General features: G+C 37.2%; 1 protein-coding gene across 2 annotated transcripts in view; it reads right to left on the bottom strand.

Annotated features, from left to right (window-relative positions):
• The window catches only part of cdh22 (cadherin 22), a 195134-nt gene that overhangs the window by 82333 nt on the left and 100119 nt on the right, over positions 1-12682 (bottom strand). For both annotated transcript variants that reach the window (XM_084128131.1, XM_084128132.1), the window contains one exon: positions 9140-9434. In XM_084128131.1, the coding sequence (XP_083984257.1) occupies positions 9140-9434 (295 nt within the window). The remainder of the gene's footprint in view (positions 1-9139; positions 9435-12682) is intronic.

Below are 12682 nucleotides of genomic sequence, written 5' to 3'. Positions count from 1 at the left end.
ATTACAGTAACCCTAATCCTAAAAAATGTCCTAATGCAATAAATATAAAAATAATAAGCCATGAGAATCCGTGCACTGCAGTGACTTTACGTGAAGCACTGCGGTGAAATCTGACCTGAACATTTCCCAGCGTGATTCACTCCTTGACCAGCGACTCCAGCGAGTGTTTCTGTGAGAAGGAAAGCGCTCAGCCCTAGGAAGTAATCACACGTACAGCACTAGAGTTCAGCAGACGTGCCCTACACCCACAGCATCCTCCACCTCTTGCTCATATTTGCAGAGCGACATGAGGTGTGTGTGTGTGTGTGTGTGTGTGTGTGTGTGTGTGTGTGTGTGTGTGTGTGTGTGTGTGTGTGTGTGTGTGTGTGTGTGTGTGTGTGTGTGTGGATTAAACATGGCTCGTGTAGGGCAGGCCGGGCCGGATTGTTCTCCTCGGGTAGCGTCTCCACACATACAAGCCTAGATCGGCACAATCATAAAATATAGAACAAACAAAAAGCTGATGTGGAAGCTCTCCATATGATTCCCACAGTGGACACCTCTGGTCAAGAGACTTATCTCAGGGTGGGAGTGAGATTAACCCACTAGGTGATCTTCGATCGGATGTCATCCGTTTGAAAATCTACAATCCAGAAGGTTTGAGATGAAGAGCTGTTCATGGAAGAGCCAAGGGAAGCATGAGTGCTCTGCCATACCAAAAGCAGAGTAAATAGCCAATGAAAAATGCATACGCAAAGGACGCGAACCTCTAAAGTAAAATTAAATTGAATGTGCTCGGCTTTATGGAAGACTGCGTGGGAAGCTGCTGCCTCCTCATCCCTCGCTGATGGTAAGATGTATGCATAGATGCACTTGAGTCATCCCTGCTATGGAATGCATTTACATGTAGTCAAATATATATATTTTAATATATTGGATCAAATATTAAGCTCATGTAATTTAGTCATCAACTTTTGCATTGAAAACCTGACACATTTTTAAAAAACATATTTAAAAACAATTTGTCAGCAGCAAAATTAGGGTAATATTGTGCTGCAAAATACAAATGAGATACACACAAAAAAACTAGGGCTGTCAAACGATTAATCGCGATTAATCGCATCCAAAATAAAAGTTTGTGTTTACATAATATATGTGTGTGTACGGTATATAATTATTTTCTATATATAAATACACACACATCCATATATATATTTAAGACAAATGTGTTATTTATATATACAATATTTATATATAATATAAATTATATATAATATAAATATATATACACAGTATATACATGCAAATATTTCTTAAATATATACATGCACGTGTGTGTATTTATATATAGAAAATAATTATATACCGTACACACACATATATTATGTAAAAACAAACTTTTATTTTGGATGCGATTAATCACGATTAATCGTTTGACAACCCCTAAAAAAACTTTAATAGTCTTAAAATAGACTTAATTTCCTTTGTAACAGTGCATTTTCAGTCAAGCACATTAATCACCCAATTGGCAACAGCTGATTTAATTATTATGCATTATTGTAGTTTGTTGGTTTTAATAATAAAAAAATAAATAAAATAAAAATATATATATATGTTTTAAAGGAACTAAGCATTCTTTACCTTTAGTATACCTTTACCTTTCTGACTATACAAATCACAACATGTAAATAGGAAAATGTTGGCGTTATTTTGTCACATATTGGGAGCAGTATGCTAGCTGGAGCCGTTTACCTCCAGTCTTTGTGCTAAGCTAGGCTAGCGGTGGGTGCGTCAGACAGAGTTACGGCACGCACGGAGATGAGAAGGGTATGTATGGACTTATCTAACTCTGGGGGATACGGTGAATAAGCTAAAGTCCCAAAAATTCCTTTAAGCTCTTGCCATCGTGCGAATAATTAGTAAAGTTATAATTAGTAAAGTTGAAGTTTCCGAGCATAAAACTTCCTTAAACGAACACACACGCATATTCATAAAAGCTAAAGAGTTCAAAAAGGCACTGCATAACAGCAATGACCCACTTAATGGTGTCAAGAAAGTGTGTTTGAGTCTGCCAGCCACACACCAGGGTGAAGAAGACGGAGCAGATGGCCAGGAGAGGTTAGCTCATGCAAGACCAGAGACTGACAGCTATTTAAGAGCTGCAGTCGTAAAGGAGATTTGTGCTAGTGCGCTAAAGCAGTCGGCCCCGCGCGCTCACTTTCTCCTCTATTTAACCCTGTCAGAGTCGCACGCACCCAACGCCCCCAAATCACTCTGCATTATCAATCGTTTAGTGCTCCCATAAAAGCCAAAGTGTTTTCACATGAAAAGTTATTCCTCTCAACACTTGATTCACTTTTCATTCGCCCCAGCTAAAAATGAAGAACATGGGCTTAGATTTGACTAACGGCTGAAAAAATAGAAAGAGGTGGGTAATGTTGTGTTGTAAAAGTCAATGGCCCGCAACCGTGATCCTCGAGGAAGTCCCGCAAGGATTTACATGGGATATATTTCATGCACTTTGACAAAGACGTACTTAAAAAGTCCCTATCCAGGGTGTTTTATAGGACAACTATGCATATTCTTGCAACCATCACTATTGCTATTGTGCTCCAGACTTGCACTGGCAGCATTTTATTCAGTAAATGCTTCTGTAAGAGTAAATGCATGATACAACTGTTTAAAAAGACTACAAAAAAAAAAAGATGGCATGCATAAACTAAATATTTTTAAGGTATTCGCCCATGAATATTCCGCTAAATGAATTCTTGGGTGAATTCTTCCTTTCATCAGATATCAAAAATCAGGGCCCGTATTCATAAAGATTCTAAGAATCCTCTCAGAAAACTCTTAATTTAGCTTAAAAACTTTTACGTAGGAGTCTTAGCTTAAAAGCGATTCGGGACCGATCTGAGAGCAACTCTGAGTAAGGAAAAGACAAAAACTTTTATCTTAGTGAGGAGGCGGGGTTGACCCCGTTGCTATGTATGACACAATCTTTTGAAGACTGTGATTGGTTGGTTGTCCAAGAAGGAAAAAAAAAAGTGATTTTAAGTATAGGGTCTATTCTAAGCCTTCACTTTGAAATTACATGCGTAATTTTTCCTATTTGACCGTTCTCTCAGAGTCACACACACACACGCATTATAGGCCTATATGTGTATATAAATCCTTTTTTTATTTTCCATGCTGTTGATTTCCTATAAGGTATTTGATTGCTTAGAATGATAAAAATTGTTCCACTCTTTCCAATTACACTGATTGTTGGCATGTCTATTTAAGTGGTGGTTTGAATGTTGGTTTTAATGTATCAAACATGGAATTTTCCCAGTTGCCAAATATCGTAATGTAGTGATTACTTTCATTTCTGGCGCTATGGCATTTCTGCGCTGTGCAGGAGATATTAGCGTGTCTCTAAAAAGATCTGTCACAAACATGGTCCCTGCACGATCTAATCTATAGCATCTTATTAACTCACTGTCATCCATTGTCTGCAACACATTTCTTCTCCCTCTTCGTCTTTCTGCCATTTTCTCCTCTGCTAAAGAAACTCTTAAGCCTCTTAAAAGTCCTCGTCCGTGCTCCTAACAATTTTAACCTTAAAACCTCTTTTAAGGGTTAAGATGCTTCCTGAATTACTTTTTTCTTTACTAGGATTTTTTCTTTAATTTTAAGAGTAAACGCCCACATTTCTAAGAATTTTCTTAGAATTTTGTCACTGGGTAGTCTTTGCATTAAGATTCTTTATGAATATGGGCCCAGAAGTTTATGGCATCAAAAGCCACAGACTGCCGATGGATTGAGGCAGTGCAGAAATCTCAAAATCTAAGCACACTAAACACGTGCAGAGGGGGATTAGATATTAATCCCATTTTATTCAATTTAACACTGAGTAAAAGCAGATTCATTTTCATTTTGAATATTTAAAGTCAATCTGTTTAAAATAGACCAGAACGCCCCATTTCTCCTCTCGTCCCTTCTCAGACTGTGACAATGTGCGTAAAGCGCTTGCAGCTATGAAGTACCTAATATCTGGCGTATCTTCTTCAGCAAATCCTTTACACACGGTGTGCTTTTTTCTAGTCTCTAGTACTTTATTAAAAAGTGAAGCATCCACGTTTACAGCAGCCTTGGTTCGGGGACTAATTTTCCCATTCATTTTCTCCATAGGAATCCATCATTAAAGATTTCTAAACCAAACAACCCAGGCTTTGATTTGAACCAAATGTGTCTGTAAACTTTGAAATCAACTACTCCTCCCATGATGCATTGCAAAATTATGTAATTGGATCAAAAACTATCATGCAATGTAAACATATTGACTTGAACTATCCCCTTCCTAATGCGCTTTAGAATACCTCGATGTGTTTTTGTGCATTAGATGCCGTGACTCCTCTAGAGAAGATGAGCGACGTCAAATCAAATCAGCTCGGACGTCAGAATGCCGGAGTTCAAACCCAGTGACATAACCTTTCCATCAGTGGTCCAATGCATCAATCACAACCATCCATTTATACAGCACTTTTGCCACATGGAGGCATTTTAACCAGAGATCGAGAGGCCTGTCAATGTACAATAAGACCGCATGTCACACACATGTTCCTTCAATCACAGGAAAGGATATTCATGTCGTTCAAGATGATTACAGAACTAAAGCCTAAAAGTTACCCAAAACTTTGACACTGTTCTTCTGCTGCCTTGTGAGTGCTGTTATTTCCTTCTGGAAATGCAAATCTCTTTTTGAATATGATGGTGCCGCCAGCTTTGTGTGTCTATTATCTGACACTGTCAGAAACCAGATTGGTAAATCATTCAAACATTCCCTCTAAAACTATAGTAAGACTCGTACAAGCATCATATTATTTGTGCATGCATCCGAGGAGTTTTGAAACTGTGGGCAAAGCATTGAATCTTAAATATTTAAAGCGTTACTTTGGCTCTCACAACTCGAGAAAGGGAAGAGATGCATTTGGTTTAATTATTCAATGATAGCTTTACTCAAAACAAACAAGAGTCAGAATTTTCAAAAGGCATATATATCCTGAGGTGCTTAAAAACTAAATATTGATGGAAAATATCTGTCTTGGCGAGTTTGGAATCATTTTAAACATTTTAAAGATTTCGTTTTTTAAGAAGTCTCTTCGGTTTCACCAAGGATGCATTTATTTGATTAAAATGACAGAAAACAACAGTAATATTGTGAAATATTATTATAATTTAAAGTAACTGTTTTGTGTTTTCTATGTGAATATATTCACTAATTATTTATTCCTGTGATCAAAGCTGAATTTTCAGCATCATTACTCCAGTCTTCAGTGTCACATGATCCTTCAGAAATCATTCTAATATGATGATTTGATGCTCAGCCAAATTGCCAAATAAAAAGACTAACATATAAGCAATATGATCCTTATAAGCAAACAAAGCATCCTTTAAGCAAACAGAAGCAGAATGCAGAGTTCATAAAACATTTTTGCAAACCATGCAAACAAACACAGACAAAAGATCAACATCCTCTATAGTGATTCCAGGCTAATGTGATTAGCAGGCAGAGAGAGAGAGAGAGAGGGAGGGAGAGAGAGAGGGAGGGAGGGAGGGAGGGAGGGAGAGAGAGAGGGAGGGAGAGAGAGAGAGAGAGAGAGAGGGAGGGAGAGAGAGAGGGAGGGAGGGAGGGAGAGAGAGAGGGAGGGAGGGAGGGAGAGAGAGAGGGAGGGAGGGAGGGAGAGAGAGAGGGAGGGAGGGAGGGAGAGAGAGAGAGAGAGAGAGAGAGAGAGAGGGAGGGGGAGAGAGAGAGAGAGAGAGAGAGAGAGAGAGAGTTTGTGTGTGTGTGTGTGTGTGTGTGTGTGTGTGTGTGTGTGTGTGTGTGTGTGTGTGTGTGTGTGTGTGTGTGTGTGTGTGTGTGTGTGTGTGTGTGTGTTTTGTCCCTCGTCCCTCTCTGCCGGCTCATCAGTGGGTTAGCCAACATGAAGCATCTATAGTGTGTGAATAATATGCACACAAATGCGACTTGGCTTCAACAGCACGCTAAAGGCCATGCATATCAGCGAAGCCACTGGAGAGAGAAAGACAGGAAGAAAGAGAGGCAGAAAATGACAAAGGCGGTAAGTGAAAATGAATATGCCCGGGGCTTGTCCGTGATTACTTTTTTTATGATTATTGCTGAATTCTCTTTGCCGGAGTGGTAAGACGGCGCGCGAGCTTATTAGATCAGTTGTTCACACATCTACGGGGCAAGTTTGCTGAAAAGCGACTACATGTGGTTAAATGATCTCTGTCTGCTGCGTGACAATTAGCCCTATTACCTTCAACCACGCGTTAGCTGGTCGGTTAAAGCTTTCTGCTGCAAAATTACAGAAGCTCTTCATGTCGGATCAAGGGGACCAGTGGAGGCTTCGCAGTCACACAATACAACACTCAAGATCCCAGTGCTGTTAATGAACACACACACACAACCAATTAAAAGTTTGCACACATTTGTCTGGTTAAATGTTTGAAATTAGTTTTGCAAGCGATAATAAATTGTGCCTACTGCATTTTTGATCAGATAAATTCAGCCTTGGTGAGCAGAAGAGACTTCTGTCTAAAACAACTTGAAAAATCTGAATTATTAGTTTTCACAGGTACACACACACACATTTGACACATACACAGAGAAAACACTCACACTCTCTCTCTTTCACACATACACACACACATACACACACACACACAGACAGACACACTCTCACACACTCTCACACTCAAACAAACAAACACACACACACTCACTCACAGACACTTTCTCTCTCACACACACACACACACACACACACACACACACTCACACACTCTCTGTCTCACACACACACACACTCTCAGACGTACACACTTTCACGCACACACACACACACACACACACACAATGTATACATTTCATAACATATAAAATAACCATTATTTTGCTAACAAGCAAGGTAACTCCATAACTATCTATTTTATATTGTCTGTCACAGCTTCAAAAGATATTAGCATATTTGTATGTGCAAGAAATAAAGTTTTATATAAGCTCTTTGTAACTTATTATGAACAAATTTTTCATGCACCTAAATGAAAATGGTGAGTTGAGTTAGTTTGGCCGAGTAACACTGACCTTATTCCTGAGGCTCTAACAATAAGCCCATTAGAGCAGTTCTGTCCAGCACAAACACAAACAGAAACCATCAGGAAATGCTTGACTAAGCAGAGCCGTTATTCCATTACACTCGCTGCTGTTCAATGTATAAAACATGAAGTCCACACTTCTTTAATGTATAATTTGACTGAAAGGTGGAGAACCCCACAGGGAATGAAGGACTCTCTCTCTCTCTCTCTCTCTCTCTCTCTCTCTCTCTCTCTCTCTCTCTCTCTCTCTCTCTCTCTCTCTCGCCACCGATGTGCTGAGGAAGCAGGAATTAATTTCAATCAGGAAGTTCACAGCCGTGCAGCGCTGCAGTGATTACATTATTGTAACCTGCATTTAAAAATCTTTTATATCCGCAAACACGCACACAAGAGCTTTGAGGCGCAGCTGACACAAAACACACCGGAAATAATACAAAATACAGTGCCAGTTCATGCACAGTATCTGATGGCAATACCGTGGTACTTTGACATATGCATGTACATTTATATACTTACAAAAGTACTATGGTACTACAATGGAATTTTTATTTTTTTATTTTTTTGACACACACCGTCAACTTTAAATGCTCAGCAAGAATCTGTTCAAAGTGTTGCTCTGCTGTGACAGTCATTGAGCTGAAAGAGAAAACGCCTCTTTATTGGGCCTTGTGCAACAACGCTGAGGATGCAAAACATACTTCCATTAATGCAAAACTGCATTATGAATTGTGATCTGAACCATGAATGGAAACCATAAAAAGACATTGCTTGAAATAAAATAAACATTAACTGAAAATATATCATTTTCATATAGTTGAAGTTACTGAAGTGCTAAAATAACTAAAACTAAATAAACTACCATTTAAAACTTAATAAAAACTATATAAAATATTGAAAAATCAAACTAAACAAAATTACTAAAACTTTAAATAAAATTAAAATAGAAAATCTAAAAATAAAATATAATTCAAAATATTTCCAAAAACTATAACATTATCAATGATAGAAAATAACCAACCCGATCTCACGGGAAAACGTACAAATTCTACGAGGTGGCTAATTCGTACGAATTCATACGACCTCACTGCATACATTTTTGCAAAATCGTACATATTTTACGAATTGCCCAATTCGTATGAATTCATACGAATGACCTACCCCTGACCCCGCCCCTAAACCTACCCATCACGTGGGTTTAGACAAATCGTACAAATTCGTACGAGTGAGGTCGTACGAATTCGTACGAATTAGCCATCTTTTTATCATTCGTACGAATTCGTACGAATTGGTCGTGAGATAGTGTTGAAAATAACAGATCTGATCATACACACAATATTGAAATATACACTAGCGGTCAAAAGTTTGAAACCTTTTTTTTATTTTTTATGCTTTTGATAGATGAAACAGTTGTGCACTTCCATTCAAAAGTTTGAAAGTTTCAAAAGTTTGGGATAAGTAATATTTTTATAGAAATAAATACCTTAATTCAATAAGGATGCCTTAAATTGATCAAAAGTGACAGTAAATGTTACATAATGTTACAAAAGATTTGAATGTTACACAATATTTCTATTTTAAATAAATGCTGTTCTTTTGAACTTTCTATTCATCCAAAAAATCCTGAAAAATCAAGGTTTCCACAAAAAAAAAAAAACTGTTTTCAATATTGATAAGAATCATTATTGATAATTGAGCACTGAAGATGGCTGATAATAATTAAACACGAACTTATCATATTAGAATGATTTCTGAAGGATCATGTGACACTGAAGACTGGAGTAATGATGATGAAAATTCAGCTTTGATCACAGGAATAAATTACACTTTACTATATATTCACATAGAAAACAGTTTTAAATTGTAATAACATATAACAGTATTTCTGTTTTTGCTGTAGTTTTGATCAAATAAATGCAGCCTTGACGAGCAGAAGAGACTTCTGGAAATGATTCCAAACTCAAATACCAGTATTTAAAAAGCAACAGTTCCGCATGTAAATCCAGTGTAAAGGGTATCTTACCGATAGGAGAGAGTTCTGCCACACTTCCGATGTAGGGACCTTCCAGAAACTTGGGCTCGCTGTCGTTGATGTCCTGGACTTTGATGACGAACTCCGACTCGGGTTCAAGTGGCCCGTCAGTCAGACGGTCTCGTGCTTGAGCTCGCAGGGTGTAGAAGGTCTTCTCCTCGCGGTCTAATCTCTCCGTGGCGTGAATGTCACCGGTGACCTCGTCGATGATGAATATAGTGCCTGCTCCCTCTCCAGAGATAGTGTACTTAATAGAGCCGTCCCCTTCATCCGAGTCGGAATGGATCTGTTGATTAAAGCACAGAGGACACATCCTGAGTGTTTGTGAAGTGGGTGGAGTGCTGTTGTTCAAGGGAACTATCTCAAACACTGAACCGGCATTTGAATTGGAATGGCGAGGAAAGACATTTACTGAATTACAATGCAAAGAAAGTAAACACTTGGGGGGAATTTCAGTAGTCAAACACAAGATGCAAAACGTGAAGAAAAAAATCATCAGTAATATCTGACATATTTTGTTGTATGGATGGATGGATGGATGGATGGATGAGTAATATTAGATAGATAGATAGATAGATAGATAGATAGATAGATAGATAGATAGATAGATAGATAGATAGATAGATAGATAGATAGATAGATAGATAGATAGATAGATAGATAGATAGATAGATGGAAGGATGAAATATATTAATATTATATATTAAATATATTAATATATTAATATAGATATATTTTTACTTTAAACATAATATTGAATGCAATCATTAAATTATTATCATTAATAAAATAGTAATATTAATGAAAGAATAAATTCTATGAAAACATTGAGCATAAGAAAATGTGCTCTTCAACCATAAAACTATAGGACATTTTTTAAATATAAACAATAGTTTTAATTTTCTTTATTTAATACTTTATTTTTACTCAATTGAATGAATATTGAACTGTATAATAGAAATAATAATAGTTTGCAATAATTAACATATCAATTAAATTAAAATGTCAATTTAAAACATTGCATATTAAGGTATAATGTTTTTAGAAATAAAAAGAAATAATAAATTTAGCTATTAAACATCCTCAGCTGTGATTCAGATCCTCATGTGCAGAAAGGCAAAGAGTAAAACTACATAAATGTCATGTTTACAAACACTGTTCGAAATAAAATAAAAAAATGCTAAGCAAACGAGTGACCGAGTGAATGACTGAATGAGTGAATGTTTGAGAACACATCATATCCATGTGTAAAATACAGTGATTCATCCATGTGTTTCCTCGTGAGTTCATCAGTGTGGCGAGTTGCCATGTTGAAAGGCAAAATTCCCAGTTTTCCATCCTCTCTTTCCACACTGACAGCTCCTCTAGCTGTAGCTGAAGCCTCTTGGCATCTCATTGAGTCATTACTATGGCAACAGATGTACGGAAGACATACCGGATATTCACTACAAAGCCTGACCAAATGCATTTCATCATTTACAAAATAATCTGGGAAGAGCCAGTCCTAAAAATGTTACAAAGTCAAAAAAACAAATACCCGTATTTACTTCCCGAATGCTTCATCAGAGCACATCAGGGTTGTTCAGAACCCAATCGGAACGCCATTCAATTCTAATTCAATGTCTACTCTATTTTTTTAACTAGAAATGCAAAGTTTGTCAAGATAAACTTTGAACTTGTTTGAAAAGAGAGAGAGAAAGACAACACAACAGACAAACTCATGATGCATAAATTCAAGTCCGTACATCCCTGCATTTATTCCCTATTAAACATCCTATTTCACACTAAAATATCACATTACAGAAGGGAAATGGGTTGCGAACACCACTTTAACTGGCTAATTGTGTGGTTCAGTTTACGGTCTAAGTTTGTTTAACCGTATTTCACCCAAGTAATGACTTTTTATTGGACTATAACAATCTTTTTCCTTCATCTATGGATCAGTAATGATGGCAGTCAATTCAAGAATCGCTGCTTTGGGCAGGTGAAGGTTTTAGACACACAGCCAGCCGGAGGCTCATTGTGTTTAAAGGGAGACGTATTTCTAAACCCAGGTCTGCAAGTGCAGTTTAGAGCCATCATGGGGTCCAACAAACAAAAGAAAAGAAATAAATCTCAAGAAATCACCTCTACATTTCATAGGGTTTTCAGAGAGGTGAAAACTGTCAGACTTGCTAAAGCAGATCAAACCAGCAACAAATCTTTTCTTTTCTTTTTTTAGTGGAGATTATGATATTTCTACAGCCAAAAAGTAAGATATACTTCAGATAGCGTGTAATGTAAATCGATGAGGTCTTAAAAACAGTATAACAAACTACTTACAGTACATAAAATGCATCTTCATATCAGTCGTCACTCTATATCTGCCTGTAATGTCTTAAGATGATATTTAAATGCTTAGTTTTATGATCAAAGTTCTGTAGTTTTAAAGCGCAACTCTCGCCAAAATTGAACCTAGGCTCTTTTTGTTAATCTACCCGAGTCAAACTTTCATGTAAAAGCATAATTAGAATGGAAACGGCACTTTTAAGATTGACCGTATTTTCGTTTTTCGGTCAAAATGCATTTCCGGTGGCTGGATCGACTACTTTTGACTGACAAAATTCCAGCCACCGGAAACACTAACTGATAAAGTGAGTCGTACAAAACCTTTCTTTTTAGGAAACTTTGTGTTCACAAACAATGTTCTCAATGCTCAAGTTCATGTGTAGAGCCCCTGGTGATACTTCGAGCAAAGTTTCATGTTGTGTCGAGTCTTCTTAGTGTTTTAAAAATAGTGATTTTTGATGCTATCATAGTCGTGCCACAAGCACTCCCATTCAAAAGGCATTTTGACCTAAAACGAAAACACGGTCAATCTTAAAAGTGGCGTTTCCATTCTAATTATGCTTTTACACGAAAGTTTGACTCGGGTAGATTAACAAAAAGAGCCTAGGTTCGATTTTGGCGAGAGTTACCCTTTAAAACTTATAATGCAATGATGATTGAGAGATGAACAAATAAACCCTCCTCGAAAGCCTGATGATCATATTTGATACTCATGATTTTTCTAAAAAATGATGCATGGATAATCAAGCTGAACCCAAGTTACTTCATTAAGTGTTCATCTTGAAATATTACCAACAATGTAGAAATGATTCTTACATTTACTTTATAAAAATCAGTAATGATTTCACAGCAAAAAAGACACGTGACGCACGAGCTGAAGGTGGACGTTTTGACTAAAGGCTTTTAAAAAGTATAATCTATAAATCAGATGACAGAAGGTGAGGTGATCTATTGAGATGCAGAGGTTTCTGCACTGCAGTGTTGTAATGCTCCGTCGACTGGATCATTGTGGGTTTTCTTTAGCTTCAGTCTCTGTTTCCCATTATAATGTGCCTCTGTCTGTAGCCTGGCAAAATCTGCAAAACAGCAGTGGACAGAGCGAAATCACCCTCTCCATCATCAGCGTGTTAAATATTTTATAAAGCCTTAATTAAATAGCAGCTTCTATCACCCCCGTGGGGATTTTCATTAGGTATTTGTCGTAAA

The sequence above is a fragment of the Abramis brama genome (assembly GCF_963993115.1).
Source record: "Abramis brama genome assembly, chromosome: 11".
Taxonomy (NCBI): Eukaryota; Metazoa; Chordata; class Actinopteri; order Cypriniformes; family Leuciscidae; genus Abramis; species Abramis brama.
This window is presented reverse-complemented; position numbering and strand designations above follow the sequence as displayed.